Raw genomic sequence first — 19,330 nt, 5'->3', positions numbered from 1 at the left:
GCGGTGTGTGAATCCTAGAGATCGGAGCAAGTAAGGTCGAAACAAACAAACTCGTTCTATTTTTTGGAGGGCAAAACTCGTCGATATTACTCTCTCCATTTCTAAATACTTGTCGTGGTTTTAGTACAACGAAGGAAGTACGTACTAATAAAAAAAAGATAAAACAAGCGATCTAGTTATCCCAACATGGTGCCCTAATTTAGTTGTTTTTTCTTACACCGCGTGCGCGACACATCCTCGGTCAAAGTAAAGGTACGTGAGCACGGTGTGAACTCTCGCTCTCCTCCAGCCTTTGAAACCTCGCACGTACAGAAACTAAGCTCCGTCGGAAAGTATGCGCAGTCTCCAATTCTCCATGACCTTTGCCTTGTTTCTTCCCATCTTCCAAGTCCCAATGAGAAATAGTATATTGTGCTTTTTTTTTAGCTTAAATAGTATATTGTGCTAATGGAGTATATATTGTGCAACATGGTGCATGCTGAAATCATGTCTTCCTATATGTAGACTTCAGTATAAAAAAAGGAAAAAAAAGGATTTGAGTACCTCCAATGTTTTAATCTGCACGGGTGACCGTCGTATATTTTCTTCATGTTTGGGAAAGCAAGTTATTGCACCGGTTCTTAGCTACTCCCTCCGCGGGCGTGCGGCGGGGGGGTCGGGGGAGTGGACCAGGGCCAGCGGCGGCGCTTGTGGCACCGGCGAGGAGGCCGCCTCCGCCTACGAATCCGTCACGCTCCGCCTCCACGGGCCTCGCGCCGTCACCAACCTCCCCCGATCCCAACCCCTCCCCTTCTCATCCTGGCGAGCACGGTGCTCGAGACGGGCTTCCACACCGCCATCGACGACGAGTGGGAGGAGGAGGAGCCCTACTACTCCATGCGCCACTTGATGCAGCTCTGCGTCCCACCGCCGGTGACCATCTGCAGAAGCCGCAGCAGCAGGTGACGGCTCGGGGAGATTCCACTTGCAGGCGGCGGCGACGAGCACCTGCGCGACAGGGGTACGCGGGGAGCCACCGGGGCGCGGGCTCAGGAGAGCGCAGCTTCGCACTCAGGCCGACGATGCGCAGCTCTTGTGCACGGCAGAGAGGCACGGAAGGCTGTGGGGACGGAGATAAGGAGCGGCGGCATCTTTGCCGGAGACGGAGAAGACGAGTGAGCGGCAGATACTACGAGCGCGCACGGTACAGGAGATGGGCATGGATCTTGACCAATGGATGCGGCGGCTCGAGCTCGCCGGAGTAGGAGCAGGAGAAGGGGCAGCTCGGCATGGAGGAGGATGGGTGGCGGGGCCCGTCGAAGCAGTGGCCGTCGGTCGGAGATGGAACAGCATGGGGACGGGACCATTTTAGGCTCAGGTGTGGTCAGGTTCGGACAGCTCGGACGGGTTGTCCAGGGTGGCGCCACGGTGGCACTGGCATGTGGGCTCTCTTGTCAGATTTTGCATCAAAACGGTATTAAGTGGCTAATCAGTGCACGGGAGTACGTTTATGCACAAAAGTGGTGGTAATTTGAAAATAATAATTAAAAAAGGTGGTTTTCTTAGACATGTGCCCCAATTGTGGTGGTTTTAAGTAATTTTCTCGTAAAATAGCAGGCATTGCTTCAAGAATGTAGTTTTCGATCCGATAAAAACTCATTATAACCAAAGAGCTCTAATCATTCAATTTGGCAACGGTTGACGAATGAATGTTGTAATTTTAAAAAGTTTTTGCCTTGAAGTTCCATCATACAAAACAAGAACCCCAAGGTCTGACCTTCAATTCATTTGTATGAATGATGCTCGCTTTTGTATGTTGTCTTTGAGAACAGGCTCCAAGTTGACATATTTCGGTATTATTAGTCTTTATTGGTTGGACCCGACGATAATCTTTTGAGATACTATCGCTATGTTGTAACCAATGATTCTTTTGCAAGCTTAAGGTTGATTATAGTGGAAGTAACATAAGCATTGAGATGTCGTGACATATCATTAAATGAAGAAAGAGATAGTAGTAGTATCATAATATGATACCGATAAACATAGCATTTTTCAAGACATGATCTCTCTTGTAAATCAATAAATGAGGATTCTATATATCATGTCCATGGTACCATACATTACAAAGGTAGTAACATAATCATTGCATGATACTACTTTTATGTTACCACCAGCCTAATCGCTCGACCTTAATGTCTCGCCGTTGTATTATCATTGTGTGTTAGGTCAAAAGAGCCAACCAAAGATTGCATTTGTAGCAAATACTACTGTCTCTAACATCTATGATGAGTGGGGATCGGTAGAATAAATCATTAGGCACAAGTCACAGAAAACGAAGCATTTTTTAGATTTGCCCTTTGACTGCTCCGACACATTTCAATTTTTCTACCAGTTACGGGGGCTGTGCCCTGGGAGAGGAACTGCCCCAAACTTTAAGGATCATCACGGCTGACTTCATGCCAAGCACTTTCTGCGTTTCATATTAAATGATTCGAATTTATCTAAATATGATTGTAGTATTTATATTAAAAAATACGTGTAATATTATAGCATTTAATATGGGAAGGAGAAATACAAGTTTCTCGATCAAGCAGTACATGTGTCACTAGTTGGTACGGTCGTAGGGTCGATAAGAGTACACATACTATATGTGTTTCTGGAAATGACAGCAACAACGAAAACGAAGTCACAACACAGCTAACCCGATCAATCAGTCACGCCCAGAGGAAGATATATGGCTAGCCAGGTCAGGTGCATAGGATGGGCGCGTCGGTGTGCATGGATGGCTGGCTGCAACTTTGAAATTAGTTATGATAATGATATAGAAGTGCTGAACTGATGATGCATGTCGTGCTGTCAGTATCCGGGGAGGCGGAGACGATGTATAGGACTGCATAAATAATTTAGGGTGGGGTGGGGGAGCATATTGCATCTCTTTTTTCCTTCAAAATATTCCTGTCCTTAGTGTCCTAGACCCAGGGGAATATATCATGTCTGTGTGAATATTCCCTTAACCATGTGTAATGTGTTGCTATCACAAACCAAGCAAAACCGGTCCCTATCCTTGTTTCCTCAGCTAGGCTTCTTTCTTTCCTTCGCGTCTACTGTTGCACATAAGATTTTCCTCTTCTTCGCTGAAGACCGATGAGATAGTTTTCACTAACTGGGAGCATTGGAGATTTTTGTTCCCGAAAAGGAAGGTCAAACCATCCGTCCTCTGCATTCCACCAAATGCAAACGGCCATAAATTTGTTAAATAAGATGTACTTGTAAAATAAAATCAGATACTATCCACATTCGATTCATTTTAGTTCATACGAGGACACTTGTTTGCCATATCGGTGTACTCTAATACAAAACTGGACTTTTGGATTGTCCTCTGTAGCTAGCGCCTTCATATCCTCTTATTCGGTATAATGAAAATTTCTAGAATTTTAATGGGTATATTTAAATCAGTTTTGTTTGAATTAATATAGTCAAACAAAATAGTATTAGATTTACATATCTTTAAAAATCCTCAATTTTTCCGATTCTTCTCCCTTCCCAAATCACTTCGCTCCCAAAAAACTCATCCCCGCTCAACAACAGTAGCAGTTCACCCCTGTCACCACACTCGAGTGAGAAGGAGAACTCTCCACACACACGCGCGCCTTTCCACATGATCCTCCCTTTTCCAGCGTGCTGCGTGTCTGGGCGTGCGATTGCGTCACGCTAGCAGTGCCCACAAGCGTCACACGTACGCTTCCTCCACATCTCTATCTGCCTCCAGCGGTGGTGATAGATCCAAATCTCACATTGATGCCCCTCTCTCCTTCTCTTATCTCGATTTGAGCAGAAACATGTGTAGGCAGCGGCGGGGCTTTGTCGTCGTCGTCTGCTAGGTGACAATTGCATGAGGAAATGGAGTCGAAGGAGCCAAACAGACGACGAAAGGGCGGTGGATAGAGGGAGCCTTCCGGACACCACTTTTGGCTACGCAGGAGGAGTAAAACGGTGCCGGAGAGGGATATTTTTTTCTTCGATTTTTCCTTTGTTTTGGATACAAAGGGCCGTTGGAGATGTTGTTGACATGGTAACCAAGCGACCGCACAGCGAACCACACAACTTAGCACCACAAGGAGTCCTCAAACAAACATTGTTCTTATCTTTTCCGTTGTCCATCAAACCCTCCCATTTCTGAAAACCCTTTCAAATTTGGTTAAAAAGGAACCAAATTGGAAGGAAGAAAAATTTATTTATCGTCTAGGTTCATTCATTCAACGCCGACGCCTCTGCCAACTGGCCGACGAAATCGGCAGTCCCCAGCCTACACAGCGAATGGAAACAAAAAAATACGAGACGCGCTCGCCGCACGCCGTCTTGCTTGTCCCGGGGCGCTCTCCTGCATCGTCTATCTCTATCGCATGGCGCCTTTAAATACCCCGCCGCGAGCCGAGGCCCAGCTAGCCTGCCAGCCAGCCAGCCCCGCCCCCCTCCTCTCCTAGGCCTCTCTTCCCTCCCCTGCCGTCGCCTCGATCGATCACGCCGCCGCGCCGCCGGAAAGGGAAAGGAGTCGATGGGGAGAGCGCCGTGCTGCGACAAGGAGGGGCTGCGGAGGGGCGCGTGGAGCCCCGACGAGGACCAGCTTCTCGCCGACTACATCGCGCAGCACGGCCACCCCAACTGGCGCGCCCTCCCCAAGCACGCCGGTGAGTTCACTTCGGCTTGGGATCCTTGTCGGCGTGTGAATACGGGCGATTTATTAGGAGCCAGCGCGCTCATGGGCTTTGGATGGATCTCGTCTGTGTTTGCGCGCAGGGCTGCTGCGGTGCGGGAAGAGCTGCCGGCTGCGTTGGATCAACTACCTCCGTCCCGACATCAAGCGGGGAAACTTCACCGCCGACGAGGAGGACCAGATCATCCGCCTCCACCACTCCCTCGGCAACAGGTAAAAAAAAATCCTCCCCTTTTTTTTACCACCTCCTTTTCAATTTCTCCTTTTACTTTTTTAAAAATGAATTTCTCCTTGTACTCTGTTGCTCCGTGTGTGTATGTTTTTTTTACCATTATAATCACGCTTGGAAAAGATGATTTTGTGATCATCGTCACAGCTTCACGGCTAATCTGGAAGGGTTTAACTAGTAGCACTCCATTTTTTACGGGCATTAACTAGTTCTCCCTATGTAGCTTCCTTTCTTTACTTTGTTCCAATTTTGGCCATTGCTGCTAGGAAAGGGCCAGCTTAGGATTAGAAATTACCGTACACATTTCATATCTTTTTCCATTGCGCGGGCTAGTGAGTAAAACTTTAATAAAAAATGGTTGAAACAAAGTCGAAGAAAACAATTAGAAAAGTCTATTATTGGGCATGCAGTTCAACAGTGGTTCAGAAATTCAGATAGAAAAAGATGCACCGTCTTTCTGAACTTTCAGGTACAGTCCTATCATTGATTGATTGGTGGCAGCCATAGCCTCCTCGAAACTAATGACTAAATTACACCCCCCCACCCCCCCCCCCCCAAAAAAAAAAAAGACAAAAGCGATTCTCCACATAAACCACCACATGTAAATAACAATTTCAAAGCTCGAAAGCCGCCAGAGATTCCATTTCATTTGGCCTTTCATGGAGTGGGGTGGTAGTGGCCGCTGCATGCATGCAGACGATGATGCATACTTGTAAAATCCCTCTGCATTTGATATGAATGCAGCAGCAGCATCGCAATCATCCGGCCACCACTTGAGCTGGACCACACTCTGTCCAAGAACCCATACTTAATTATACCAGTCATATAAATTGTGAGTATGAAATGCAGTGAAATCCAGTGCATGCCCGACCACAGCAATCCTGATCCCGTCCACTAATTCCTTGTTTAATCGCACATGATCGGGTACTACCCAGTTGCTGAATTCAAGAGCATTTGTAAATTAACAAGGAGGAGAAGGACTTGGAGTTGTGCTTCAGATTAAACCATCTTCACTGTTTGATGTGGTAGCACTGTGCATTGGGAATCAAATCTTTGCGGTATCTGAGGCTTGCATGCAGTTGATGTTTTGTTTGACAGTTTGCAGCTCTGAATTTCTTTTATTTTTGTTCTGGGAACAGGTGGTCCGCAATCGCAGCGCAGCTGCCGGGACGCACTGACAACGAGATCAAGAACGTCTGGCACACCCATCTCAAGAAGAGGCTGCTGGAGGACAACCAGAAGACCACTCCCGGCGATGGCGGCCGCCGCCAGAAGAAGCGCAAGCAGAAGGCCAAGGCTACTAAAAGCGCTCCCGTCAGTGTCAAGCATGAGCAGCTCTCGCCGGGGCGGTCGAGCAGCAGCGTGACATATAACTCAACAGTGACTGAGACTGCGGCGCCCGTCTCGTCCTCGCCGGCCATCACCAGCGCGAGCCACCAGCTTGTCAAGGAGGAGAGCTTCAGCTCGGCCGTGGTCACCGACGACAGCTTCTGGTTCTCGACGGATGTAACGGGGATGATGAACCTTGGCAGTATGGAAGAGGAGCTGAGCCTGGCGCCTACGAGGAACGAGGACATGGATTTCTGGCTCAAGATGTTCGAGTCCGGAGACATGAGGGACTTGGCCGTCTCTTAATTAATGATCGAAAAATCATGTTTGTTAGTTGGGATACCCGGAAGACTAGAGTTTTCTCTCTTTGTTTTACCTGTATGTTTTCCCCATCTTCCGGTGACAAAATGTTTGGAATTTGAGGTGAATTCACCTTGTTTAGGAGAGAAAAACTGAATACCCGTAGCTACAGTTCTTTTGTTCTTGTTTGTTCTTTATCCACCCTCGGCCTCCTAGCGCTCCACGTCCACGCTCCCTAGCTCCCTCCTTGAAGATTTTTTTAGAAATATAGGGCTTTTTCGTCCTCTGTTCCATTCAAAACAACGAAACAGCAAAAAATCTGTCTCAACGGATCAATTCCAACAGAACTTACGGCCACATAGGCCCTAATGCTACCAGTAGAACGAGAAAGTAGTTCCAGCGCCTCTAACTAGCCCGATTACAAGACATCATGAAAGCTGGACAAAATGGCAGAAAATCAACGTCATATCTCGTTTCTTCATGGAGAGCAGTCTTGAAGGGACATCGACATGATGCCCTGGCAGGCGTTGAGAGTCAGCATCGAGATCGCCCTTCTCTTCTTCATCTCGAGCGAAGTCTTGTGATCTCCACCGACTTGTCCTCCAACCAAAGAATATGTGCTAGAGCGTCCTGACTTGTGTTTGAACAGAGAAGCTTCCATGAGCGAAGGTATCGCAGGACCATTTGCCAAATCACCTGCATTGAGGACCACAAAGATGAGCGAAAAAAAGATGTTATTACGACATTTCCAAAGTGACCAAAGAACAACTGCAGTAGACATGTTTAACACTCTATTCTTCTTATTGCCCACCCAGAATTTTGCAATTTGTTCCAGGCTAGAGCCATGGGTTATTTTAAGTAACGAACTCATGAACTCCCAAATAAGTGTTGCAACTAGACAATCAAAGAATAAATGTTGTACAGTTTCAGGTTCAGAACAAAACAGACAGGTAAGATAATTCAGATGTTATCTCTTGTGCAGATTATCTCTAGTCAAAATCCTATTATGGCTAACCAACTAGAGGAAAGTGTGTATCTTAGGGGGCAGATGTAGTTTCCAGACAGTTTGTACAAGGTGTGATTCCTCAAAAATTAACCACAGCATACAGAGAATTGGTGGTATAGACACCTCTATTATTGAATTTCCACACTAATTGGTCTGAGTCATTAGAGAGAGAAGTAGAGGAGACTATAGCAACCAGATCCTGCCAAAGCTGCATAATGTGGGGTGAAAATCCTCTCCTAAAGGAGAGCTTAATGTCAGATCCATCCCAAATCTCAGCCACAAACTTGTGATGTTCATTATAGATAAAGTAAATTTCCCAGAATTGGATAGCCAAACTAGAGCTTCCTATCCATTGGTCTTTCCAGAACTTAACACTCTTCCCATTACCAATTTTCCAAAAGTATCCCAATTTTGCTGCATGGGAAGCCCAAAGCACTCCTTTCCAGAAGCGGGAGGATATGGTATCAGAACAGGCAAACACATTTGGAGAACTATTGTCATACTTGATGTCAATGATCTGTCTCCAAAGTTTATGAGAGTCAAGGTGATATCTCTTAATCCAATTAGCTAACAAGCACACATTAAGGTGTCTTAGATTGGGGATACCAAGGCCCCCAAACTCTTTTTTTAAAGTGACTAACTCCCAATTTGCAAGATGGTACTTGACATGTCCTTCATAATTGTCCCAGAAGCAATGAGCCATCTGAGAAGTAATTTCACTGATGGCCTATTTAGGGAATTTGATTATGGATAGAAGGTAAATAGGTATACTAGCCAGACAAGTTTTTATCAAGGTAAGTCTGCCCCTATAAGAAATAAGTCTTCCTCTCCACCAAGCTGCTCTTTTGATAATTTTGTCTACAACAGGTTGCAGATCTTCCTTCTTTAATTTGCAGAAATGGAGAGTAACCCCCAAGTATTTCATGGGCCATTGTCCTAGCTTGCAACCCAAAGTTTGAGCAAATGGTCTAATTTGCTCATCTTCCAGGTTCAGAGAATACAGATCACCTTTATGAAAATTAATCCTCATTCCAGACATTTGTTCAAAAAGGAGAGGAACCACTTAAGGTTTCTTGCCTTAAGAAGATCATTGTCCACAAAGAGGACGGTGTTATCTGCTTATTGCAGGCTCACCACTCCCCCCTGATGGGCAGAAGGCATCAGCCCAGAAATAAGATTCAAAGATGCAGCTTTTGATAGGATTTTTGTGAAAACATCTGCAACAATATTGAAAAGGATTGGGGAAAGAGGGTCTCCATATCTAAGCCCCCTACTAGTAGAGAAGAAAGGTCCATCACTATCATTTAATCTAATGCCACTGGATCCTCTAAGGAGGATGCTATCTAGCCAGGAAATCCACTTGGGGCAAAAGTCCCTCTGTTGAAGGATGGTTCTAAGGAACCCAACATACACTCTGTCATAAGCCTTTTCATGATCAAGCTTAAGTACCACACCTGGGATTTTATTAAGGTGGCTGTCATGAATAATTCCATGAGCAGCTACCACACTTTCTAGTATATACCTGCCTTTTAAGAAAGCAGTCTGATTGGAGCTAATAATCCTGTTTGCACATGTACTAAGTCTATTAGTACAAGCCTTTGAAAAAATCTTGAAACTACAGTTAGTGCGAACAATTGGCCTGTATTTTTTGATGCCAGTAGCATCAGCCTCTTTAGGGATGAGAGTAATCATAGAAAAGTTGAGCCTATAAAGGTCCAAGGTGCTAGAGCAGAATTTGGATACTAAGTACATCAGATCTGGTTTAATGGTCTCCCAAAACTTTTGATAAAATAGGAAGGGAAAACCATCAGGACCAGGTGCCCCCTCAGCATAAGAGCTGAACACAGCTGCCTTGATTTCCTCTTCAGAGAAGTTCTGAGTAAGCAGGTCATTTTCTTCAGAAGAAACCTTATCATCAACATCCCAAAAATCTTGAGAGAGGGAAATATCCAGATGAGGTTCAGAGCTGAATAGAGATTTGTAGTAAGTTACAGCAATCTCCATCATACCCTTGTTGTCATTGACATGCCCAGTTTCCCCCTCTAGAGGGAGGATCATTTTCTTCCTCTTCCTTTGATTAGCTACAAGATGGAAGTATTTAGTGTTCCTGTCCCCCTCAAGGATATCTCTTTCCTTGGATCTCTGTCTAGTTTTAATCTCCTCTCTATACCAGAGGAGATTAAGCTCATTCCTGATATCCCTCATGCGCTGGTGTTCCTCAGGGAGGAGGGCTTGTGTTTCAGCCATAATGTCTAGGCAAGTGCACTCAGCAGTGAGGTCTTGGTTAAGCTTTTTTTGTCCAGCTTCAGCATTAGAATTACAACCTCTAAGGAGTTTACTAAGCCTCCTGATCTTAAATTGTCAGATGTCTAATGGGTCAGAACATGGGCAAGGGAGATTCCAATTGGTGATGACCATTTGTTTGAAATTATCCAGCTCCGGCCACCATTTCTCAAATCTAAAAGGCCTTTTAGGAGGAGGAATACCACAACCCAAGTCAAGTACCAAAGGGGTGTGATCACTAATATCTCTGGATAAAGCAGAAAGAGAGGAAAGGGGGAAATGTGTCTCCCAGCAGGTAGTAACAAAGACTCTATCAATAACAGCCATAATGGCTTCCTTTGGATTATTCCCCCAAGAGAACTTTCGATTGGCCAACTTAATTTCCATCAGGCCATTAATCCAGTCATTGAACTTAGTAGCCCATCCTTGATGGATGTTTCCATTATTCTTATCTGAGTTAAACCTCACCAAGTTAAAGTCTTCACCCACTACAGTGGGCAGGCAAGTATGACAGAACAGATTATGTAACTCATCAATAAATTCTTGTTTGTACTCCTCATAGCTAGAGCCATAGACAACAACAAAGTTCCAACATAATTCATCAAGTTTACTTTTCATAGAGGCCAACACATAGTAGGATTTAATATCCTAAGATACTACATCAAATAAATCAGTATTAACACCCACAAGTATGCCTCCTGCAGTACCAGTAGCAGGGAGCCAGTTCCAAGAGAAATTACCATAAGTGGTGAAGGACTCTAGGAATTGCATTGTAAAGTTATGCCACCACGCTCCCAAACCCTTCCATCCTTGCCTAACTCACCTTGGCGCAAACTCTGTTTCTCCTCTTCCTCTGATCCTCTCCCAAAAAAAAACTCGGTTTCTCCTCTGGCCTTTCCCTTCTCTCGTCTCCTCCCTTTCGGCTAGTTACTTACAAAGTTCGCATCCCAGAAATGGAATAGACCTAGCAATTTGCCAATTTGGTGTATTAGTGTGAAAGATAATAGATTCACAAATATTATACGGAGATTTCACAAGGATAGGACTGTGAATTTAGTGGTAGGGTGGGAGTTTGGCCTATGCCTATCCAAATGTTCTGACCGAGCACATCTTAGAAAATGTCATGTAGGCAAAAAAACGGAAAAGAAAAAACAGATAGATATATTTAAGAAAGAGAGTGGCGTTGTATCTTATGCAAAATATGACTCTTCACGCGGAATCTAACGCAAGGCTTTATTTTTTTTCTCACTGGTATATTTAATAATGACCATTTTAGATACTGTTAGTGCGGAGTACAACATGTAGACACAGTACGTTAGGAGAGTTGTATCTAGACACCTACTTAATGCTTAAGATATGATGTATTGTGGGTGGCCCTATGGATGGGATGGAGCTAAGGGATTCGGCCGGCCTGTCGTTTTCCGATCGACTTTTTTTCAGATTCAGAGATGGTACAATAACTTTGCAGATGTAGAAGTAAATACAGAATACGTTGAAATCAAATGGTATGTGTTATAGGAGCGGTCATATAAGAGAAATGGGCCAAATGGATGGATGATATGCGCATAAAAGAACTACCTCAAGCCGTGATTAACAATTCATTCAGAACAACTATTTATCACTGGCATGCGTCATGACTTAAGGTGGGGGTGGGCATTTGGTTACAATTTTCGTTAACCAAATTTTGCAAGGAAAATTCAAGAACCCAAGAATTTGGTTAATTGACTATTTGATCTGGTATTTGGTTGAAAAACAAATTTCAGTCTCACAGTTTAGAGTACTTGCATAGATGTAGATTTCTGATACACACAGAGAGATGGGGGAGGTACATAGGAGAAGGATACCCCGAGCTCGTATGTGGAAAAAAAAGGACCATGGTTTCATGGAGTACCTAGAGAGGGCGTCGTTCGAGCGGTGGAGCATGGCACTGCCGCCGATGAAGACAATAATGGCCGGGTGGAGTATGCATGGATAGCCACTAGAGAAGGCTAGACAAGAAATAGAAAGGAAAATGTGGGTTGTCGGCTGCCAGGTGATGTCTACAGCGGTACTCTTCTTCTTGTAGATACTTGTTGGGACTCCGAGCATGTATAGAGGGATGTAGAACAGCAACAACAACTTTCCCTTCAATGAATGACATAATACTCCCTCCTTTTCACAAAGAATACTCCCTCGTTGGAAATGTTTTTGAAATATGAATCCAATGATATAATTTTTGTAGCACATAACTCTCAAATGACTAGTCTAATTGTTGGTCAAAGTAAAATCTTGAAGTGCATGCATGCCATTCTTTGTGACATGGAGGGAGTATTTATAAGTCCGAAAGAGGCATAGGATGAAAGTAATCTCTCCTTGAACAATTCTTCTTTCAAAATACAAAAGTCACTTGTGTTGACCCCAACACACCTAACAGTGTTTTCAATATTGTAGTTGGTCCTAGTTTGGCGAAGAGATGCATTAGATGTAAGGTGGAGGTGTTTTTTTTACTTTGCCGATCGGAGAAAAACAAAATTTTAAAAGAGATTGAAAGTGTGTAAAACTAGGTTGTAGTTGGAAACAAGGTCTTGGTTCGTAGTATCACCGGCAACAACTTCCAGCATCATGATAGCATCAAAATAAATCATTAATCTCAACGAAGTCATTGCAATTGATAGTGAATATAGGTGAGGCCTAAAGTCGATGCGGACATATTTCACCCTTACTTGACTCAGACCATTACAATCCTATTTCTTATAAACAACAACATATTTGGTTGGTGAAGGCCCAATACAGCACAAGGCACAACTTGGAGTATTGAACGGTCATTTGTAATTCAGTAGAATTAGGAGTTCTCTGTTTATCCGGACCCACATGCCAGTTCATTGTACGGGTATACAAGTATGGGTACAACTCATACACGTACCTGCTCTACCCAATTGGGTGCAGTATTTTCCCCAACTACGTGCCCATGGGTAAAAATGACACAAACCCTTGACCGAATAGGGTTTTTACCCACCAGGTACATGGATGATGGGTACAAATTGCCACCTTGAGCTGGAACCTACTACAGACTTCATTCTGAATTCAAGATGAAGTGGGAAAAACAAATTTGGCTCCTCTGAATTCATAAGTTGGATTTACCTTGGTGTTGGCCTCATTTCATCAAACTTAGGTGCACATTTCAATATTTCATATGTTCGGATGAAAGGAAGAATATATAGAAAGTCCATGGGCACAAATGCACATGTAGATAAATGAAATATTTAAACACGATTCTTCGTTGACCATGTCTGTCTGTCAAACAAAAATCTAGCACAATATAATAGTTTCAGGTTCACAAGCATGCGCTAAGTCAGAGAAGAATTAGTCTTGGATTTTTCCTAATTTCAAGTTCTAGATTAGGGCATCTTAACTAGACGATGTTTTTGGTTAACACGGAGAAAGCTAGGTCGCAGTTTCGTAAGTCTTTTTTAGAGTGCATCAAGTGTACACGTATACACGAAATTTAAAGCATCTTAACCAGATGCTCTACAAAATAATAATTTCCCTCTTTCACCTCGAATGGTTTAGTTAAGGTAGCCCCCGCCCAAGAGGTTACAAAAGTACGGAAGCTAATGTGAAGCCGGCCAGGTGTTGACAACGTCGGTACGTACATAGAGTTTTGACCAGCCAAGCAGCATGTCATGCTACATAACGATCACTGGTAGAGAAGAGTAACTCCCCAGTCAAAGGATCGATCTGGCTAGCAACGACTTTGTCGCAATTATGCATCAAGCTGCGTATCGTTGCCATGACCTCATGACCTGCGAATCGTTGCCACGGTCCCTACGTCCACCGACGGCAACATGCATCAAGCTGCACACTCGTTCGCCCGGGAGCTCCCGATGGTTTCTCCGTTCTCATGCAGCCACCACCAGGCGCCCGACAGCCAGACTCCGTGTTAACCAGGCGTCCTTTCTCATGCAGATACCGGTCAGCGCACGGACACTTCTTTCTCACCATGAAAGATGTTTATAAAATTAGTATCTAGCCGCCCAGAAAGATTTAAAATGCGCTAATTGCAGGCATACACACACCCTCCATCATGAAGGTTCTGTTTTTAGAGTTAACTCATTAGGGGTGCTGCAGCAAGTATAATGAAATATTTAGGCGCCCAGAAAGATTAAAAACGCTTGTTCCGCAATATGCAGGCAATGAAAAACACTTCTGGTTCTAAACAAGCCTCAAATGGTTTGAATCTTCCAGCGAATGTCCAGCTAAAAGTGAGCTACAAGCCTCATACACACTGGCAAAACCAGCAGAAGGGAGTATGCACCGCGATGTGCAGCTGTTCTGGGTCGAAAGAGGAGTCCCAATGGGATGGAATGTTTCTTTTATTCAAAACATCAGAGTAGCAGTTGCTCTCCTGGTATGCGCACTTACTCGAGGCATGAGTAGGCAAGCAACTTCTCCTCCGACAGCTCCTGGGCAGTCGCATCCATCTTCTTCCTCGAGAACTCGTCAATAGGGAGCCCTGCCAAGGAGCAACAAAACATTGGGCAGGTGAGAAACCTAGGAAGCTAGGTGTGGCAAACATACTTTCAGGCTACAAAAAGCTAGGGAAGAGAATACATATATGCATGACAAGGCAGGTAAAGGCACAGCAAGAATAGATGAGACAACAAAGTAGTAAGTGGTAATCGCGTGTTATACTGACGCCCACCTTGAACAATTGTCCATTCACCACTGCTGCAAGTTACAGGGAAGGAGTAGATGAGCCCAGCAGGCACACCGTATGAACCATCGGAATACACACCCATGGAAACGTATGTCCCCTGTGAGATTCCAGAGAAATCAAGGCGTTAGCGGACATGTAAGCCGGCCGAACATGCAGGTAAGGTCTAAGGGGCCATGGAACAGACCTCAGGGGTTCCCAGAACCCAGTCACGGATGTGGTCACAAGCAGAGCTGGCAGCAGAAAGAGCACTCGAGAACTTCCTCGCTTTGATGATTGCAGCGCCACGTTGCTGGACAGTGGCAATGAACCCCGCATTTAGCCTGTGTAAACAAGGATAAAACCATGAAATCCTAATAAATGGAACCAACAACAACAATTCAGTATTTGCAGTATTTCTTATTTACCATTCATCATCTTTAACAAGTTCACGAACAGGCTTTTCTCCGCTGGGAGTATTGACAGTGGCGTGGTTAACATCAGGATACTGGCTGGATGAGTGATTGCCCCAGATAATAACATTCTTCACATCAGTAACTTGGACATTCAGTCTCTCAGAAATCTGACCAAGTGCCCTGTTGTGATCTAAGCGGGTCAAACAACTGATATTCTTCTCAGGGATAGATGGAGCAAATTCCTTCAAGATAAGGGCATTGGTGTTTGCTGGATTGGCAACAACCAGAACCTGCAAAAATACAGCACAAATGTTGTGAATCTACAACTAAGAGACTTTATAACTGAAGCTCAGGTTTCTTTTGTAATATAGTACAATTTTGTTGAGGTACATCTTATAATGCATATAATGCAAATGCAATATATAAGAGTAGACTGTCAGGCTCAAATCAGATCTTCGGGGCCAATCTATTTTATTATGGCCTTATGGCACATTCAGGACAAAATGTATAACCACGTAACTGAATGGTGAATGCATGTTGCCGCTGGAGAACATTGGAAAATGGAAGCTGCCATGTAACAAGTTCCAGCAATTACCTTGCAATTAGGAGCTGCATGAGCTTCAAGGGCAGATGCTTGGGATTTGTAGATCGAAACATTTTTCGACATAACATCCTTCCTTTCCATTCCCTCCTTCCTAGGGAATCCACCAACCATAACAGCAACATTCACACCAGTGCAGGCCTCTACGACATCAGTTGTTGCAACAATTCCTATAGTGTACCAACAGAAGGTTTAAATGTCAGCAAGGATGATAAATCTACATAGAAGATGCCATACTGTCTAGAAGAAACAAGTTAAATGAATCGGCTTACCCTTGAGAAGTGGAAATGCAGCATCAACCAATTCCATCTTAACGCCATTAAGAGCTTCAGCAGCTTGCGGAATATCCAACATGTGCAGAATAACTGGCTGGTCTGCACCCAGCATGATTCCCCTAGCAATCATGGGAACAAGAGCATATCCAATTTGTCCTACCCAACAAGGAATAAGTCAGCTTCTGCTAGTTGTTAAAGATTACCACAGCATCAAAGATTACCACAGTATCAGAGAAAGCTTAGTTTTCAATGCTACATGATCCAAGTTTCCCAGGTGCAGGCTACATTAATTACCTGGTCCAGAACCAGAAAATTGGAGAGCCACATGTTTCCAAACTCGAATCCCATTCCCAGACAGAAAAACATAAAGCTACTTTCCATATCAGTGTACTCACATTCATAACCCCAAAAACAATTCAACTTGAAACAGCTACATTCAGAAAATTAAGAACCCGAAACTACTTTCCATTCCTAACCTTGAAAAAAATTAGATTCAACTTGAAACAGGTCCATTCAGAAAATTAAGAACCCGAAGCTACTTTCCATTCCTAACCTTGAAAAAAATTAGATTCAACTTGAAACAGGTCCACTCAGCAAATGAAGAACCCCTTAGTTCTAAAAAGACATTTATTACACCCCATGGGATTCTGCTAAATGTGTTTACAGGAGTGAAATGTGACATGTGGTGCTCTAAACAATCATTACTAATTCAGTTAAACTTGGCACGATTCTAACACACAGAGGTATTGGAGATTGCTCCTCCTAGTAAAGTTTGAGGGATGATGGCTAGGGTTTGCAAGCAGCTCTAGTACCATATAATGCAGTATGCTTGATGTGTTGCATAGAAGCATCAAAAGAGCCAATATACAAGGTACAATAAACATATAAACCTTAGAAAAAAAATATAACACCCGTTGCATGGTTAACAATAATAAGCCTCATCAGATAGACCAACCATATGAATACATTCAAACAAAACCTATTGTTAAGGTTACAACTGATTTTATACTTTTGTTTAGAGTGCCATATATTATATTCTATATATTAGTCATTTGGGCATCCACACAATGCATTAAAAATATTTCACAACATGGTATCAGAGCAGGTCACCAAAACAATACCATCACCATCACCAATTGTCATGGCAGCCAGATTTGGCAACTTGCTCTAATACCATGCCGCGTAATATACTTGATGAATTGCATTGAGGCACCAAACAGGCCAATACACAGAGTACAAGCTATGTAACCCTAAACAAAAATATAACACCATTTATATGCTTAACAGTACCTAAGACTACACATTTCACCTGACACCCAAAAAAAAGTAGCTAGCCATCTAAATCAGTCCGAACTAGACCAAATATGTTTTTAAAATTGCATTTATGGCATCAGAATTAGCCACTTATTATCAAATGAATAACAGCAGTCTGCTCAGATCCCTATAGAGATGATGCGACTATCTAAGAGATCTTCGCTAAACTCATTCAGCTGGTGGTGTGCAAGATCATACCATATTAAACCAATCAGTTTAACAAGTGCAATTAGTGAGAACATTAGATCAAGCGACTATTACCAGATCTACCCACAAATTGACACAAAAGTCAATCAGATCGCGTCAGCTACAGCTCGGATCAAAATTAGAGCGAGCAGCCAAGCTAGCAGTGAGCTCTCTCACTTGTCCGATCCGCTACTATTTGCCACTTCAATTCAACCCTTCCGCCCAGTCAGATCAAGCGACCCAAGAGGAGATCTAGCTAGAGCTAGCAAAGCACACTCAAAACCCAACTGGATCAGGGATCCGGACGACATGGCCAGATCCGACCCAACACGGGCTAGATCGCCTAGGGAACTGCGCGGATCGGAGGGGGTTCGGTGCTGTACCTGCGGCGCCGGTGACGAGCACGCGCATCGGGTCTTTCGCCATTGGAGGAGGAGGAAGGGAGCTTCTGGAAGGTTCTGGAGATGGGGATTGGGATAGTGTGGCTTGGAGAGGAGGCGACGACAACGGGAGGATAGCGAGACGAGGCAGAATGGGCGGCCGTTATTTAAGCTTGCTGCAGGGGACTCGTCGGTACGTTTTGTTACTTCCTACTGGGTTCCATCACTAGTGCCTTTTGGTCGCTGCCAGTGGGTCCGGCACGTAGGATCACTAGTGGCTTTTGTCGCTGCCAGTGGGTCCGGCACGTAGAGGGTCCAAATGTCAGTGCGCTTATTTGTACTACAGTCTACAAAAGGTGTTTGATGTTGTGGGCGCCGGCCCGTGGCTGGAGCGATAAGATCTAGGAAAAGCAACTGAGAAGCTAAGATGGACCACGATGTCAGTTAGACATTTTTGTCAACTTGCGATTTAAAAGAACAGAAAAACTTGAAATACGCACCAATGGAGATCAGCGGACACAGGAGAAGATGCTCGGAGAGGGTGTCACTGATCACTGCGCCTCCCTGATGTAATCATGGCAACCGAAGAAATCGTCAGAACTAGCGGCAGCCAAGGAACAGTGGTGTGCTATCGTATCATTTGTTTTGTAAGAATTTGATTCTCCTGATAAAAAATATGGTAGAGATTTGATACATTATTATTTAGAACTGATGCACTGGCACAATCTTAAGTTTTTCAAGTAAAAGAGAGTTAGTGCTTTATTCTTCCATTGTTCAAATGAAATCACTTTTTTATTCTTTATACAAACATAGTTTAGGACTTGACATGACGTTAAAATCATATCTCACATGACGGGAACGTGATTTGGGCACGCAATCAAATGCCAAAACCCAACTGAAGCTGAAGCGAGGGCTTGCCTCCTTGGCCTCCAGTGTATTCATGATGCGAATCATTCTTCAATTATCCTCCAGTCTGATAATGCTTTGGTGATTGCGGCAATCAAGAACAAGAATCAGGGCATGCATGTCTGATAATGCTTTGGTGATTGCGGCAATCAAGAATAAGAATCAGGGCATGTCCAGGTTGTGGCATATATTCAAGGAGATCGATGTGATTCAAGCTAGTTGTCTTCGTTTTGTGGCCGTTAAAATTGGAAGGGAGAGCAACCAAGCGGCGCACGAGCTAGCTGTTGTAGCTAGACATAATGTTCGGAACAATGTTCTGGTTGGGGTGTGTCCCGCCAGCAATTGTTAATATTGTCGCTGATGAGTCTGTAAATTTGATAATTCCATATGAATGAATTGCTCCTCTTTCCAGCAAAAAAAAATCATATCTCCGCTATGCCTTGGATAAAACAATGGTGTGTAACATGACATTTATCAAATCAATTCGAGCGTATTTTTTCCCGTCAGCAACCCCATATGAGTCGAGATAACAGGAGACATCCTCTCATAGATTATACCATGTTCCTTGCAAAATAAAAAAGAACTTATTCAAAAAACATATTTCTTTCTTTTGAAGGGGCAAAAAAAAATCTTTCATCGTTGGTAGACCGGACATTTGTTTTTCAAGTTGGTTCTCAATTTAATTATGTCTTATAAATTTTAAAGTATGGTAACGATGCTTCATATTCTTCCAAAATATA

General features: G+C 43.8%; 2 protein-coding genes, 1 long non-coding RNA gene and 1 other non-coding gene across 4 annotated transcripts; 1 reads left to right on the top strand and 3 right to left on the bottom strand.

Moving 5' to 3' along the window:
- Positions 1–4,336: 4,336 nt before the first annotated feature.
- Positions 4,337–6,739, top strand: LOC100826772 (transcription factor MYB4). The gene is made up of 3 exons (XM_003571834.4): positions 4,337–4,667; positions 4,777–4,906; positions 6,062–6,739. Exons 1-3 carry the CDS (start codon positions 4,535–4,537, stop codon positions 6,555–6,557), a joined length of 759 nt encoding a protein of 252 aa, XP_003571882.1. The 5' UTR covers positions 4,337–4,534; the 3' UTR covers positions 6,558–6,739.
- A 206-nt stretch (positions 6,740–6,945) lies between these two features.
- Positions 6,946–10,798, bottom strand: LOC112271431. The gene is made up of 2 exons (XR_002964363.1): positions 10,664–10,798; positions 6,946–7,247 (listed from the first exon to the last, which is right to left on the bottom strand). It is a non-coding gene; the product is annotated as an uncharacterized LOC112271431 (long non-coding RNA).
- A 3,141-nt stretch (positions 10,799–13,939) lies between these two features.
- On the bottom strand, positions 13,940–17,847 carry LOC100841049 (malate dehydrogenase, cytoplasmic). Its single transcript, XM_003574014.4, has 7 exons — positions 17,688–17,847; positions 15,802–15,960; positions 15,524–15,699; positions 14,941–15,218; positions 14,721–14,856; positions 14,522–14,633; positions 13,940–14,332 (listed from the first exon to the last, which is right to left on the bottom strand). Exons 1-7 carry the CDS (start codon positions 17,728–17,730, stop codon positions 14,238–14,240), a joined length of 999 nt encoding a protein of 332 aa, XP_003574062.1. The 5' UTR covers positions 17,731–17,847; the 3' UTR covers positions 13,940–14,237.
- MIR7782 (microRNA MIR7782) lies at positions 16,873–17,002 on the bottom strand. Its single transcript, NR_127073.1, has one exon. It is a non-coding gene; the product is annotated as a microRNA MIR7782 (primary transcript).
- Positions 17,848–19,330: the final 1,483 nt, after the last annotated feature.

This window comes from Brachypodium distachyon, chromosome 3 (genome assembly GCF_000005505.3).
Source record: "Brachypodium distachyon strain Bd21 chromosome 3, Brachypodium_distachyon_v3.0, whole genome shotgun sequence".
Taxonomy (NCBI): domain Eukaryota; kingdom Viridiplantae; phylum Streptophyta; class Magnoliopsida; order Poales; family Poaceae; genus Brachypodium; species Brachypodium distachyon.
The sequence above is the reverse complement of the archived record's forward strand: the minus strand, read 5'-3'. Positions and strand labels throughout refer to the sequence as shown.